Below are 16,855 nucleotides of genomic sequence, written 5' to 3'. Positions count from 1 at the left end.
TTTTTATCCTTCATTTTTTAATGTGCTGTATCACATTGACTGATTTGTACATGTTGAACCATCTGTGCATTCCTGGAGTAAATTCTACTTGATCATGATGTATAATCCTTTTAGTGTATTGATGAATTTATTTTCCTAAATTTTGGTGAGAATTTTTGCATCTGTGTTCATCAGGGATATTGACCCATGATATCCTTTTCTGGTGGTGTATTTATTTGGCTTTGGTATCAGAGTAATCCTGGCATTGTAAAATTAGTTCTGAAATGGTTCCTTCTCTATATTTGTGGAAGATTTTGAAAAGGATTGGAATTGATTCTTCTATAAATATTGGTAGAATTTACTAGTGAAGCCATTTTGGTCATGGAGTTTTTTGGGAGGTTTTCGGTTACTGATTCAATCTTCTCACTAGTAATTTGTCTATTTGGATTTTCTACTTCTTAGTGATTCAGTCTTGTAGGTTACAGGTTTCTAGGAATTTATGCATTTCTTCTAGGTTTCCCAATTTGTTGACATATAATTGTTCATAGTAATCTGTTATGATCTTTTTTATGTCTATAGTATCAGTTGTAATGTCTTCTCTTTCATATCTGTTTTTATGTGTTTGAGTCCTATCTCTTTTTTCTCAGTGAGTCTAACTAAAGGTTTGTCAATATTGTTTATACTTTTAAAAAATCAACTCTTATTTTCATTGATCTTTTCTATTGTCATTTTGGTTTCCACTTATTTCTGCTCTGACCTTCATTATTTCTTTCCTTCTACTGACCTTAGGCTTCTTTAGGCTTTGTTTTTTCTTGTTTTTCTAATTCTTTGAGGTATTAAATTAGATTTTTTGCCAACAATTCTTATTTCTTGATGTAGGCCATTTATAACTATGAGCTATCCTCTTAGAACTGCTCTGGTGCATCTCATAAATTTTGATATGTTGATATATCAAACATATTCCATGATATGTTGGCTTTCCATTTTCATTTGTCTCAGAAATTTTTATTTCTCCTTTGACCCATTGTTTGTTCAGCAAAATCTGTGAATTTTCCAGTTTTCTTCTTATAATTGATTTCTAGCTTCATATCATGTGGTCAGAAAAGATTCTGATTTAAATCTTCTTACATTTAGTAGGACTTGTTTTGTGGCCTAATATATAATCTATCCTGGAGAATATTCCATGTGCTTTGGAGAAGAATTCTTTTGCTTTTGGATGGAATGTTCTTGATATGTCTGTTAAGTCATTCTGGTATAAGATGTTGTTTAAGGCCAATGTTTCCTTGTTGGTTTTCCATCTGGATGATCTATCTATTGATTCAAGTTGGGAACTGAAGTTACCTGCTATTATTGTATTGCTATTTCTCATTTTAACTCTGTTTATATTTGCTCTATATATTTAGGTGCTCCTATGTTAGGTGCATAAGTATTATATCATTTTGGATTGATTTTTTGTCATTATATAATGACTTCCTTTGTCTATATTATAGTCTTTCTTTTAAAGTATGTTTTGTCTGATAATTATGGCTATCCCATTTTTCTTTTGATTTCCATTTGCATAAAGTATCTTTTTCTATCTCTTCAATTTCAGTCTGTGTGTATTTTTACATCTGAAGTGAGTCTCTTATAAGCAGAATACAGAGTTTTTTTTTTATTCTAAGTTGCTTCGCTCATGTCCGATTCTTTGCATCCCTGTGGACCATAGTCCTCCAGGTTCCTCTGTCCATGGGATTCTTCAGGCAAGAATACTGGAGCGGGTTGCAACACCCTCCTCCAGAGGACCTTCCCCACCCCAGGGTCAAACCCATGTCTCTTATGTCTCCTGCAGTGGCAGGCGGGTACTTTACCACATGCCACCTGGGAAGCCCTCTGCATACACATGGGTTGTTTCACCCATTTAGCCATGCTATATCTTTTAATTAGTTATTGATACATATGTACTGCCATTTTGTTAACTGTTCCTAACTTTTTTGTAGTTCTTCTGTGTTCCTTTTATCTTTTCTGATCTCTTCCTTTCTGGTTTAACAACTTTTTTAGTGGTTTGCTTTAATTCATGTCTCTTTATCTTTTGTGTATCTCATTTAAGTTTTTACTTTGTGGTTACTATGTGGCTTACATACAAAAACTTATAATTATAATAGTCTATTTTAAGTTGATAACAACTTACATTTCATTGTAGTCTAAAGCTCTACATTTTTACACCCCATCCTGCGTTTTACATTTTGATGTCACAAGTTACATCTTTTTCTCTTGTGTATCTATGAACAATTATAGCTATTTTTACTAATTTTGTCTTTAACTTTCATACAGCTTTATACCTGATTAATTACCACATTCATATATTAGACTGTTCTGAATTTTACTATATATTTACCTTTGCCAGTTGGGTTTATACTTTCATATTTCCTGTTACTAATAGCACCCTTTCATTTCAACTTAAGAAGTCTCTTTAATATTTCTTTTAAGTAAAGTTTAGTGATGATAAACTCCTTTTGATTTTGCTTGTCTGAAAAACGATATCTCCTTCAGTTCTGAAAAGCAGTTTTTTACTTTAAGCATTTTGAGTATATCATACCACTATCTTCAATCCTGCAAAGTTATTACTGAAAAATCTACTGGTAGTCTTATGGGGGTTCCCTTGTACACAACAAGATGCTTTTTAAACTTTCTCCTTATCTTTAACTTTTGATATTTAATTATGATGTGTCTTGGTATGGTCTTTTGGAATTTATCTTATTTGGAATTCTCTGAACTTTTTGGATCTGGATGTCTGTTTCCTCTCCCAAGTTAAGAAAGTTTTTTTCAGTCATTATTTCTTCAAACAGTTTTTAAGCCTCTTTCTCCCTCGCTTCTCCTTCTGGGACCCCTGTAATGCAAATGTTGGTCCCCCTAATGTTCCATAAGTCCTTGAAGCTGTCTTCACTTTGCTTTTTCCTGCTCTGATTTGGTGAATTCTACTGCCATCTTTGAGTTCACTCATCCTTTCTTCCACTTCATCTGTTCTGCTGTTGAACTCTCCTATTGTATGTGTCAGTTTAGTTAATGTATTCTTCAGCTCTGTGACTTCTATTTGACACATTCTTATATTTTCAGTCTCTGTTGAAATTCTCACTTTGTTCATCCATTCTTCTTCTGAGCTCAGTGGCCACTATTATAACTGTTATTTTGAACTCTATCAGATAAATTACTTACTACTATTTTACTAAGGCTTTTTTTATATGATGTTATCTTTTTCTTTCATTTAGAAATATTTCTGCTTCTTCATTTTCCTATACTCTCTGTGTTAGTTTCTAAGCAGTAAATAAAACAGCTGCTTCTTCCAGTCTAGAAGGAGGTGAAACTTACTATTCAACTCTGCCCGAGCTCTTGGTTGCCTCTCAAGCATTTGTGATTGTCCAAGCCACTTACTTTATTCTTAGTGGCTCTCAGTATTTTAGGGTGTGCTAAGACCTGTCAGTCTTTCAAGGGGGTTGGGGAGAGTATCTCAGTACCCAAATGCAAGTTGATTCAAAGCCAAACACTCAGGGGACAGATTTTAAGCTGTGCAAATATACTGCTTTCAGGGAGTTGGCATTTCCATCTGCTACTTAAGTGCTGAGTCTCGGGCTGATACCTAGTTGACAAATGTTTGTTTGCTGCCATCCCATCAAACCTGTAAGAACAAGCTCTGCAGGCCAACGGAGCCAGACTATTGAGGGATGTGTTCTCTGTTCTCTGAGTGGCCAGCGCAAAAGCTGTGTTATTAGCTACTGCACCAGATGTGTTAATAGCTACTTTCTCTGAGATACTGACAACCTGGAGTGGGCAAAAGGAGAGTGCAATACTGTTGCACCTGTCAGTCTCACCATTCTCGGGAGAGAATTGTAGTCAGTACCTAGATGTTTAATTAGAAGCCTGCCCCATAAGCCACACTATGGAAATAAGCTAATAAGCCTCTTTCACAGAAGGACTTGGGATGCATTTTAGTCTACTGTCTCTGCGCTGTTCCCTGGAAGGAACAGTCAGTTAAGAACTGTAATGTTTCCGCATACTGTGAAATAATAGAATCCCTTTCCCATTTAGCAAAGAACTTAATACCATGTTCAAGGCCAAGGACACAATGAAATCAATCCCAGAGATTCCCATCTTTGTGGGTTGGTTTCTTGACACTACTCCTGTATCCGTAAGCCTCTAGCCAGGAAAACAGAAACAAACCAATTGGCTTAGTAAAAGTGATTTAATATAAAGAATTAGTAGAACTGGATGTATGAGAGAAATGAAAAGAAAAAAAGGAACTGAGATTTTACTGAGCTAGTAACTACAAAAAGTGAGTTGCCACACCAGGTTAGCAATACCTCTCTTTCAAGGTGTGGGTTCGAGGTCTGTGGAACCCCTAACCTAACTTACTAGTTTGTAACAAGCCAAATTTCTTCCCTCTGTTCCCTCCATTCCAGTCCTAGAGGTGAATAGCCATTTCTTGTAGTTACTAGCTTTTAAGATTTTATTCTCTGCTTTCTGCCCTTTTACCATGATGTGTCTAAATGTATGTTTCTTTATTTTTATCTAGTTGGGATTTACTGGGCCTCTTGAATCTCTCAGTCATTGTCTTCAGTAGGTATTTTGTCAAACACTATCTGTGCCTCTTTATCTTTTCTTTTTCTGATTAAAAATAGGTTAAATTTTCTCAGTCTATCCCTTATGAGTTTTTAACTGTCTTCCTTATTTTCATTCATTTCTGTCTCTGGCATACATTCTTATAATTTTTCTGATCTATCTTCCACCTCACTATTCCCGTTTTTGTCATGTCTAACCTGACGTCAAAATTATATACTATGTGTTTGATTGTTGTATTTTTAATTTCTAGAAGTTTTAGTTGTTCTTTTTTAAAGCACACTTACAAATTTTATAGTTTCTTTCATACTGTAGATATTTTCCAGCTCTGGTCACTTATTTCCATAAAACTAGTAAACATATCTTTTATAATATGCATCTATTAGTTTCATATCTGAAGTATGAGCATGTGTATTTCATCTGTTTCTTCTCTCCATCATTGTTTATTCTGGTTATTACTCACACATGCCTTATTTTGGGGCGGGGGTTAGTTATTGTTGACTGTGTGCTATTGATTATACTTGAAAAAGTATTTATAAGAATTCTCTGAAGTCTAGGAAGAATAATGCTTCAATCTTGAGATGATCTGTGTTTGCCAGTGTCAGATATCTAAGGTACCACTGCTCTGAGACTTCTTCAAGTCCCCTGGATCATCAAGAAAACAATTCTAGGATATAAAGCCATGCAAGTACCTGCTCACAGCCACAAATTGTTAGGACAATTATTTTTTCTTGCTTTTTCTGATCACTCAGTGACTGAAGTCACTGGATGGTTAAAGAGAAGGCAAATTTAATCTTAATTTACCCTTACCCAGAAAGCATAGTCTTCTGATAACACAGGTTAATACAGAGAGAGTATCCAGTTTGATTCTCTATCTCTGTTCTAAGTTGCTTCCATGTCTTGAATATTGTAAATAGTGCTGCAATGAACATTAGAATGCATGTATTCTTTCAGACGAAGGGTCATCTGGGAGCTCTATTTTTAATTTTTTAAGGAACCTTCACACTGTTCTCCATAGTGGCTATACCAATTTACATTACTACCAACAATGAGGGTTCTCTTCTCTCTACACCTTCTCCAGCATTTATTGTGGATTTTTTGATGATAGCCATTTTGACTGGTGTGAGGCAATATCTCGTTGAAGTGAAGCTAGATTTATTTTTAGTGTGATTACTTTCATAGCCTCAATGTTATCATAAAAAATGCATATTTTATGTCATTCAACTTAGTATCCAGCATACAAGTAAATAAACTTTGTTTAAGAAATAAGATTTTTCACTAAGGTTTTTTAAATATTTATTTGGCTGCACAAGGTCTTAGTTGCAGCATGTGGGATCTACTAGCTGCAGGGATCATACCCAGGCCCCCTGCATTAGGAGTGCGAAGTCTTAGCCCCTGGACCACCAGAGAAGTCCCTCACTAAGACTATATTACAGACACAAAGTCTGTTATCACAACAGATCAACCAGAACCAAACTGACCTCTCTGAGGAGATCAGTATATATATGACAAAGAACTATCAGAACGTAATTTAAGGATGTAGAAATTATAGCTTCCATACTTCAAAAATGTGAAATTTATAATTTTCTGCCTTTGTTATCATATATGTTCTGTAAATGGCTTTACCCTGAGATGATAGCAACCAGATAGGATACTGAAAACTGAGATGAAACATGGTTCAGAGAGGAGAAAATATGCAAAAGGCAAACGGACATTTTTAAAAATTACTCAAAAACAACAGAGGAAAGATCAAGCAAATAACTCCCCATAGTCTCAAAAACTATAGAGCATATGATATCTGTAATCATTTAAAAACCTCAAAGAAGAATTTAGAAGGTCCCAGAGACAGGTTATTAGAAAACAGAAGAAAATGAAAGCTTGCTATGCTGATATAAATGAAAAATAAAAATAAGAACATTCCAACAACAAAAGTTAAATGAGAGAAAAACAATGTAAATAAAGGAGCTATGATAATATAAAAAGTAAAATAAGGTAATATAACAAGGAAAGTCAAATATCTACATAATTGGAGTTTCTGAGATAGACAACAAATTAGAAAAATGCTAAATATTATTTTTCTTACCTAGAGAAAGATTTAAATGTGTCTTGAAAGTATCGATTGTGCCCATTCCCAATTTTCCTGCTTTACATAAGCTTTTTTATTTTCTTTTTCAGACATTGACATTTTCTCAGAATATAAATTATGAAACAGTAGATGATTATTTCAAGTTGCAGTAAGTATGACTTTTAAAAGAGTCTACTCAATATTAAATATGCTATTCAGGTTATTGATTTGCACATATTGTTTTATTTAAATGGCCTCATATCCTTTTAAATATCCAGATTTCAAACTCATTCGGTGATGAGTTCATCGATTCGATGATGCCATCCAACCGTCTCAACCTCTGTAGCCCCCTTCATTTCCTGCCTTCAGTCTTTCCCAACATCAGGGTCTTTTCCAGTTAGTCAGTTCTTTGCATCAGGTGGCCAAAGTATTGGAGCTTCAGCTTCAGATGATCTATTGTATAGTGTTTTAAAAATTAAAAAATGTGCTATTTGTATCTTCACTTATTTAGCATATTTTATATATATGAGAAATAGGAAAATACAATGAATACTGAAAGGAAAAGAACATTTGTTTGTGGTTAGTTTGTGTTTGTTTTATCCCAGTTTTTTCAATAAGTAAAAACCTTAGCAGGGGCAAGAAATGAATAATACTTTCAAAACTTTTCTCCTGTAATTTTTGAGACCTCCTATTTTGCCTGAGCAGAAATGATCCATGTGCTTTTCCTAATCTACAAAGGCATGATGTCTGGTCTGCCTTTTGCTTCCAGTCAGATCATATTGTGCAGCATAATGAGGTTCAGAAAACTAATTTCATAACTTAGTATCTATTTTTCCAAAGGCATTATCTGTAGAGGCTAGAGAAGGAATCTATGCCATGGCTTGTGGTAATTGTTGTTTAGCCACTCAGTTGTGTCTGATTCTTACAACCCCATGGACTGTAGCCCACCAGGCTCCTCTGTCTATGGGATTTCCCAGGCAAGAATACTGGAGATAGATCGTCATACCCAGGAAACGAACCCACGTCTCCTGAGTCTCCTGCATTGGCAGGCAGATTCTTTACCACTGAGCCACCAGGGAAGCTATGGCTGTGAAATACCATCAGGAAGCAGGCAACAATGTTAGCAGCTAAGCCCCATCCTCAGGAGACTAAGGGTGTTAATGAAACAGAAGGGCTGAAATTCTGATAGAAGTTCATTTTATTTCCCATTGTGCTGACCTATCCTGGCCAAAATATGGGATACCATTTCATGACTTTAGGATATGACCACAGTGCACCTTAGCAGAAGCAGCAAGCAGTCACCACCACCACTAGGCCTCTAGGATTCCTCAGTTCAGTTCAGTTCAGTCGCTCAGTCATGTCTGACTCTTTGCGACCCCATGAATCGCAGCACGCCAGGCCTCCCTGTCCATCACCAACTCCCGGAGTTCACTCAGACTCGCATCCATCGAGTCAGTGATGCCATCCAGCCATCTCATCCTCTGTCGTCCCCTTCTCCTCCTGCCCTCAATCCCTCCCAGCATCAGAGTCTTTTCCAATGAGTCAGCTCTTCACATGAGGTGGCCAAAGTGTTGGAGTTTCAGCTTTAGCATCCTTCCTTCCAAAGAAATCCCAGTGTTGATCTCCTTCAGAATGGACAGGTTGGATCTCCTTGCAGTCCAAGGGACTCTCAAGAGTCTTCTCCAACACCACAGTTCAAAAGCATCAATTCTTCAGCACTCAGCCTTCTTCACAGTCCAACTCTCACATCCATACATGACCACAGGAAAAACCAATAGCCTTGACTAGACGGACCTTAGTCGGCAAAGTAATGTCTCTGCTTTTGAATATACTATCTAGGTTGGTCATAACTTTTCTTCCAAGGAGTAAGCATCTTTTAATTTCATGGCTGCAGTCACCATCTGTAGTGATTTTGGAGCCCAAAAAATAAAGTCTGACACTGTTTCCACTGTTCCCATAGAGTGATAGGACCGGATGCCATGATCTTCGTTTTCTGAATGTTGAGCTTTAAGCCAACTTTTTCACTCTCCTCTTTCCCTTTCACCAAGAGGCTTTTTAGTTCCTCTTCACTTTCTGCCATAAGGGTGGTGTCATCTGCATATCTGAGGTTATTGATATTTCTCCCAGCAATCTTGATTCCAGCTTATGTTTCTTCCAGTCCAGCATGTCTCATGATGTACTCTGCCTGTAAGTTGAATAAGCAGGGTGACAATATACAGCCTTGACGTACTCCTTTTCCTATTTGGAACCAGTGTGTTGTTCCATGTCCAGTTCTAACTGTTGCTTCCTGACCTGCATACAGATTTCTCAAGAGGCAGGTCAGGTGGTCTGGTATTCCCATCTCTTTCAGAATTTTCCACAGTTTATTGTGATCCACACAGTCAAAGGCTTTGGCATAGTCAATAAAGCAGAAATAGATGTTTTTCTGGAACTCTCTTGCTTTTTCCATGATCCAGCGGATGTCAGCAATTTGATCTCTGGTTCCTCTGCCTTTTCTAAAACCAGCTTGAACATCAGGAAGTTCACAGTTCACATATTGCTGAAGCCTGGCTTGGAGAATTTTGAGCATTACTTTACTAGCGTGTGAGATGAGTGCAATTGTGTGGTAATTTGAGCATTCCTTGGCATTGCCTTTCTTTAGGATTGGAATGAAAACTGACCTTTTCCAGTCCTGTGGCCACTGCTGAGTTTTCCAAATTTGCTGGCATATTGAGTGCAAGACTTTCACAGCATCATCTTTCAGGATTTGAAATAGCTCCACTGGAATTCCATCACCTCCACTAGCTTTGTTCATAGTGATGCTTTCTAAGGCCCACTTGACTTCACATTCCAGGATGTCTGGCTCTAGATGAGTGGTCACACCGTCGTGATTATCCAGGTTGTGAAGATCCTTTTTGCACAGTTCTTCTGTGTATTCTTGCCACCTCTTCTTAATAGCTTCTGCTTCCAGACCATTCTGTCTGGTCCAGACCATTTCTGTCCTTTATTGAGCCCATCTTTGCATGAAATGTTCCCTTGATATCTCTAACTTTCTTGAAGAGATCTCTGGTCTTTCCCATTCTGTTCTTTTCCTCTATTTCTTTGCATTGATCGCTGAAGAAGGCTTTCTTATCTCTTCTTGCTATTCTTTGGAACTCTGCATTCAGATGCTTATATCTTTCCTTTTCTCCTTGGCTTTTCGCTTCTCTTCTTTTCACAGCTATTTGTAAGGCCTCCCCAGACAGCCATTTTGCTTTTTTGTATTTCTTTTCCATGGGGATGGTCTTGATCCCTGTCTCCTGTACAATGTCACGAACCTCATTCCATAGTTCATCAGGCACTCTATCTATCAGATCTAAGCCCTTAAATCTATTTCTCACTTCCACTGTATAATCATAAGGGATTTGATTGAGGTCATACCTGAATGGTCTAGCAGTTTTCCCTGTTTTCTTCAATTTCAGTCTGAATTTGGGAATAAGGAGTTCATGATCTGAGCCAAACCACTTCAGTATTCTTGCCTTGAGAACCCCATGAACAGTATGAAAAGGCAAAATGATAGGATACTGAAAGAGGTACTCCCCAGGTCAGTAGGTGCCCATTATGCTACTGGAGGTCAGTGGAGAAATAACTCCTGAAAGAATGAAGGGTTGGAGCCAAAGAAAAAACAATACCCAGCTGTGGATGTGACTGGTGATAGAAGCAAGATCCGATGCTGTAAAGAGCAATATTGCATAGGAACCTGGAATGTCAGGTCCATGAATCAAGGCAAATTGGAAGTGGTCAAACAGGAGATGGCAAGTGTGAACGTTGACATTCTAGGAATCAGTGAACTAAAATGGACTGGAATGGGTGAATTTAACTCAGATGACCATTATATCTACTACTGCGGGCAGGAATCCCTCAGAAGAAATGGAGTAGCCATCATGGTCAACAGAAGAGTCCGAAATGCAGTACTTGGATGCAGTCTCAAAAATGACAGAATGATCTCTGTTTGTTTCCAAGGCAAACCATTCAATATCACAGTAATCCAAGTCTATGCCCCAACCAGTAACACTGAAGAAGCTGAAGTTGAACGGTTCTATGAAGACCTACAGGACCTTTTAGAACTAACACCCAAAAAAGATGTCCTTTGCATTATAGGGGACTGGAATGCAAAAGTAGGAAGTCAAGAAACATCTGGAGTAACAGGCAAATTTGGCCTTGGAATGTGGAATGAAGCAGGGCAAAGACTAATAGAGTTTTGCCAAGAAAATTCACTGGTCATAGCAAACACCCTCTTCCAACAACACAAGAGAAGACTCTACACATGGACGTCACCAGATGGTCAACACCAAAATCAGATTGATTATATTCTCTGCAGCAAAAGATGGAGAAGCTCGATACAGTCAACAAAAACAAGACCAGGAGCTGACTGTGGCTCAGATCATGAACTCCTTATTACTAAGGATTCCTCAGTAGGGGGTTCAATCACATCTTGAAAATGGGACTTTCATCTGTTCTACACAAAGCAGAATCATGATTCTGATTCTACAGTCATTTGTATGTGTTGTTTCTCCTAGATATGAGAACACAGGTATTCTGCTTGTCCAAGTGAGACCCAGTGAACTTGCAAAAACATGTCTAGTATCCCACAAGGTAAGTAACAGAGTAGAAGATCAAAAATTTTTCTTCAATAAGACACAGGTGGTAAACTAAATAATACATATTAACTCCATTCAATACCACTCCCCCTAACATGTAGCAACATTCTGTAATATTTCACTGTAGAGACAGCATTATTTTACTTTGGAAAGAGAAGATTATATTACTTACTGCCTTCCATGAATTTACATCAGAATATAAACATGCGTAAAGATGTAAAATTAATTTTAAAATGTATTTATATATTTATATAAATAAAACTGTGTAGAGGAAAACTGAAATTAATGAGAACATCCAAATTTGGATACGGTTTGCCAGAGAAGATTGCTAGTCATGTCCATATCAATGCTGCATTTATTTATTTTAAAAAGTGGACCATTTCTTCGTTTAAAAAATTGTATTGCATGCCTGCCATGTTTCTGTGTTTCAGCCTGTGTGCTAAGTAATGGGAATTACCAAAATGGAAAGAGTCCTTTCTGAAGGGGAAAACAAACTAGTGTAAGAGAATGTGAAATATACAATTTTCAAATAGCCCAGAGGAAAGAGTGAGGAATTTTGTTTGGGAGGGGAAAAGTGGAAAGAAGATACATGAAATGACTGTTGAAGGGCAAGTAGAAGCTGAGCAGGAAGATGCAAAGGGAATTCAAGGAAGAGGCAGACACAAAAGCACAGCAATGTTGTGTAGCAGTGGGGTGTCAGATAACTACCCACTACCACCTCCTTTGAGTGTTTGTTCCCCACTGAGGGATGGCTCCTCTCTTTATTCTTTCTCATTCCAACTAATAATCAATAAATATATATTGAGCACCCACTACATACCAGGCAGAACACAGTGGGGCATACCCACATGAAGAATTCAAAGTTAAATGAGACATAGGCTCTGCTCGTCAGGACCTCGGCACCAAGAGCGTGTTCCTATCAGGGCAGGATTCCATGAATTTAGAGGGAGCCTTGAACTAAGGCAGACGTGATCCACCCTTGAGCACAGCTGAAACACATTGCTTTCCCAGGAAATGCATACTGACCATTCCCCCTGTTTACCCACCATGCTGCCCACCCAGCTTAATCTGCTGAAGAAGTAAAAACATGCCACCTAGCGAGATCCTGCCCCACCCTCCGTCTGCCTTCTCTATCTTTAGCTCCACTTTATTCCATATAAGTTGCCTCCCTGAAGCACCATGATTTCCTCCATCTCTTTCCCTGTCTAATTTAGAGATATGCCCCCTCTCCTGCCCAGCCCAGGCATTACAAAACATATTAATCTAGAGTGAAAGTGTTAGTCACTAAGCCATGTCTGACTCTTTGCAACCCCATGGACTGTAGCCCACCAGGCTCCTCTGTCCATGGAATTCTCCAGGCAAGAATACTGGAGTAGGTAGCTATTCCTTTCTCCAGGGGATCTTCCTGACCCAAAGATCGAACCTGGGTCTCCTGCATTGCAGGTGGATTCTTTACTGCCTGAGCCACCAGGGAAGCCCAATGTTAATGTAAGTGAAAGTGAAAGTTTAGTCGCTCAGTCATGTCCAACTCTTTACGACCCCATGGACTGTAGCCTACCAGGCTCCTCCTTCCATTGGATTTTCCAGGCAAGAGTACTGGAGTGGGTTGCCATTTCCTTCTCCAGAGGATCTTCCTGACCCATGGATCAAACCCAGGTCTGCCACATTGTAGGCAGATGCTTTACTGTCTAACCAGAGTTCAAATGCAAGCTCTGCCACCTATTGACTTCAAGAAGCTCCTAAGCACTCTGAGTCTTGGCTGCCTCGTTCATAAAAGGGGAAATATAATATCCATCTCACAGTATTTACCTACTTTGTCAAGAGTATTAAATGAGATAATTTATGTAAAATGCCCAGAATAGTACTTGTCACAGAATAATTACCTAGTATTACTGGTTTCTTCCTTGGCACACCCCAAGACATGGACTATTCAAATCTAACCACCATCTGTGCCCATTTCAGGTAGTTTGTATTAACTTACCCACTGAAATAGAATGGAGAATAGGCCATATAGTAGATGATGGAATATGCCAGAGTCCTTTGGGCAATAGGAAAATGTGGCAAGAAAACATATACCAGGCAGAGCACAATGGGGCATACCCACATGAAGAATTCAAAGTTAATTGAATTAACTAGCTAGCCAAGAAAATAAAAACTAGTACACAACTGCAAGGTATGCTCTAAACCACAGGGACCCCTTTTTGTGCTCCCATCCCCACTGGTAAGCAAGTCATCAGCCTGCCAGATAAGTATTATAGATAGAGGGCCCACAGACTTCTTCTCTGGTTGGATGAAGTTCAGTTCAGTTCAGTCGCTCAGTCGTGTCTGACTCTTTGCAACCCCATGAATCGCAGCACGCCAGGCCTCCCTGTCCATCACCAACTCCTGGAGTTCACTCAGACTCGCGTCCATCGAGTCAGTGATGCCATCCAGCCATCTCATCCTCTGTCGTCCCCTTATCCTCCTGCCCTCAATCCCTCCCAGCATCAGAGTCTTTTCCAATGAGTCCACTCTTCGCATGAGGTGGCCAAAGTACTGGAGTTTCAGCCTCAGCATCATTCCTTCCAACGTAATCCCAGGGCTGATCTCCTTCAGAATGGACTGGTTGGATATCCCTGCAGTCCAAGGGACTCCCAAGAGTCTTCTCCAACACCACAGTTCAAAAGCATCAATTCTTCTGCACTCAGCCTTCTTCACAGTCCAACTCTCACATCCATACATGACCACAGGAAAAACCATCGCCTTGACTAGACGGACCTTAGTCGGCAAAGTAAGATAAACCTACTGGGGCAAATGGCTCATGGGGTGAGCAATTTGAAAACGAGCCTGCCATCTTTGCCACTGAGTCTTCATAGCCTCCAGCAGAGCAGCAAATAGAACTGGCAGCCCCAACAAGGCTTCATCTCAGTGTTTTAACCATACACCAAGAACCAGAATGCAGTGAGGCCACCCTAGTAAGCCAGGCTGCAGAAGGACAAAATAATTCCTTCCAAAGTGAAATTTCCCAGGGAGAGATGACTACACTGACTGATATGTTGTCTTCCAACATTTCTATGTTGAAAGCCTTTAGAATTCCTGTCTCAGTTCCTGTCTCAGTTCAGTTGTTCTGTCCAGTTAGAGGGGAATATGCTGTGTCTGATCTGAGCTAAGGGAGGAGGAGTTCTGCCCTGTACTTGAGAGAATGATAAAGAAATAGTTCTTAATAAAGAAACCCAATACACTCATCATTCTCATTTGGGCTATACGTCAGAATTTCTCTATTGGATGACCAGTCCCAGGAAGGATGTGTCAGTCCTCCAGCAGTGGGTACCCTACACAACAGGCTTATTCACACTTCCCACATTCTGCACCCATGCTCTTGTTGAAGAGCCACCTCCAGGTCAACTCATATTTTTAATCTTAGTCATGATTGTTAATTCTGACGTTAGGGATGACTTTAGTGAACTAAGACCCTGAAAAGAAGAGATGTTACAAATAATATCATCAAGTGATAGTGTGTTGTAACTATGAAAAACTTGAGGACCTCTGCCAACCATGTACCTTATATGGGTAACTTAGTAAAGATAAAGGGCAGACCCATGTTTCTAAATACATTTGATGGGAAAAGATTTAGTGATGATAGATAGCAAGGACTGTGGGTAGAGTTGTTGAGAGAACAAATCAGGTCCTATGGGTGAGATCAGGTGGTTCAAGGAATAAAATCCATAAACTCCTGCTGTGAAGTATGCCTTTCTAATGAAGCTAGAAAGGGCTTAGTAGGTACAACTCTCTAAATCCATCAAGCTTGACTGGACATCATTCTCTAACCCTTCCCTCTTGATTCCTAAAGGTTTTCTTTTTTAGATTTGCCTTGTGACAATATGCAACATATAAGGCGTGTTTATAATAGATGGCAAGTGTCTAGATCCCACTTAGAAAGCCTGCGGTGGAGGATGGGAAGATGGGCAGGGTATACAGCAATGAGCAAGGTGTCCTGGAGTCAAGTAGAAATAGAAGTTGCTTATCCCAGTTGAGGAAGAACGAGGACTCTAGTTCTAAAATGAAGTCAAATTCATAGTTAAATGTATTACAGAAACCTTCCAGGTGAGTCAGGTGCAAGCTGGAACCACAGAGTTGATAGTCATGATTGTAGAGGTGCTAGTGAAAAATGACATCAAATTGGTTCTCTGATATAGAAGTAAGAAAGCAGAGACCTGACCTTTGAGCTTGTGAGCCCCAAGGGTGAAAGAAAGCAAAGAAAGAAAAAAAAACTATCAAAGAAGGAAACAGCACAGAGCAGAATAACCAAACTCTACATTTAAAGGGTTATTTCAGATCTAAAATGCAGTTGTTTTTAGCTGTAGTAATATTTTAGACTATGTGATTTAGAACCACTAAACTCATCACCTAAATTACTTTACTTTAGATGTTCCAAATATCTGTTGGCTGTGATGCTAGTAAATTCATTGCTGTTAAAGGGCAAGTATGTTTGCACTTGATTTGTCTTACTCTTTATGTTTTAAAACAAATGTTAAATTAAATGTAATTACTAGTTATATTAGCCTAATGACTGACATGTCCATATGAAATCCATAATAAATTGACAATTTGTTCAAACCAGACTTTTTTTTAACTTTTTGCCAAGTCAAATATTACATTTGGGTTCCCTGGTGGCTCAGAGGTTAAAGCGTCTGCCTGGAATGTGGGAGATCTGGGTTCGATCCCTGGGTCGGGAAGATCCCCTGGAGAAGGAAATGGCAACCCACTCCAGTACCCTTGCCTGGAAAATCCCATGGAGGGAGGAGCCTGGTAGGCTACGGTCCATGGGGTCGCAAAAAGTCGGACACGACTGAGCGACTTAACAAAACCAAAGGAGAAAAAGATTTAAACTCTTTCTTTGTTATTAGCATTTTTCTCTGTCTTCCCTTTTCTTTTTTTTTTTTTTCTGTCTTCCCTTTTCATAAGCCAGTTTCCATCTTTTGCATTACCTCTGTCAGCTCTTCAGTGTAAATTCATTTCCAGAGAAATGAGAGGGAGAAACACTTAACTTCTGTTGTCCATCCTACTCAAACCAGTTATAATTGCATTTCTGTCAGAGGACGGCTTATAACCACATGAGAGAAGCCTGTTTCCTTCTCCTTTTTCCATGGATGAGAGCAAGTCACTTCATACATAGATTCAAATATTTTTCCATGAGAAAGTTTTTTAAAGCAAACCTAACAGAACCGCCAGGGTTTCCTCCAGAGAATTCCAAGATGTGACTGTTATTGACTTTATTGCGGTTCACAGTGAAGCACTCTGGAACTTGTGTCACCCACAGTTCTTTCTTCTACATGGGAGAGAATAAAGTCGGTGTACACAAAAATTAAGCAGCTGAGTTGGAATGTGAAATGGAGACAGAAGCGTATTGGAGTTCCTTTCCTGTGGTTATGGTGAGGGTGGAGTGATATTGACACCTATCTAAATCTATTTATAAAGTGGTATGTGCTTATCCAAAACAAAAGTCTATTCATCCGTCATTCTAATAATCTTTTGAGTACTGAATTGTCATGGGTAGTTGCCATATAGATAATTAAATATTCCCATCTTATTTAGCAAGGAATTGCATCTCCCATACACCCTT

At 38.8% G+C, this 16,855-nt stretch overlaps 1 protein-coding gene across 1 annotated transcript in view; it reads left to right on the top strand.

Moving 5' to 3' along the window:
* Positions 1 to 16,855, top strand: part of C16H1orf101 (chromosome 16 C1orf101 homolog) — a 150,172-nt gene that overhangs the window by 92,568 nt on the left and 40,749 nt on the right. The window contains exons 13-15 of the mRNA XM_005690605.2: positions 6,745 to 6,803; positions 11,173 to 11,248; positions 15,659 to 15,711. Of these exons, the coding sequence (XP_005690662.2) occupies positions 6,745 to 6,803; positions 11,173 to 11,248; positions 15,659 to 15,711 (188 nt within the window). The remainder of the gene's footprint in view (positions 1 to 6,744; positions 6,804 to 11,172; positions 11,249 to 15,658; positions 15,712 to 16,855) is intronic.

Source organism: Capra hircus, chromosome 16 (assembly GCF_001704415.2).
Source record: "Capra hircus breed San Clemente chromosome 16, ASM170441v1, whole genome shotgun sequence".
Classification (NCBI taxonomy): Eukaryota; Metazoa; Chordata; class Mammalia; order Artiodactyla; family Bovidae; genus Capra; species Capra hircus.
Note: the sequence above shows the minus strand (reverse complement) of the source record. Positions and strands in the feature narration are given on the sequence as shown.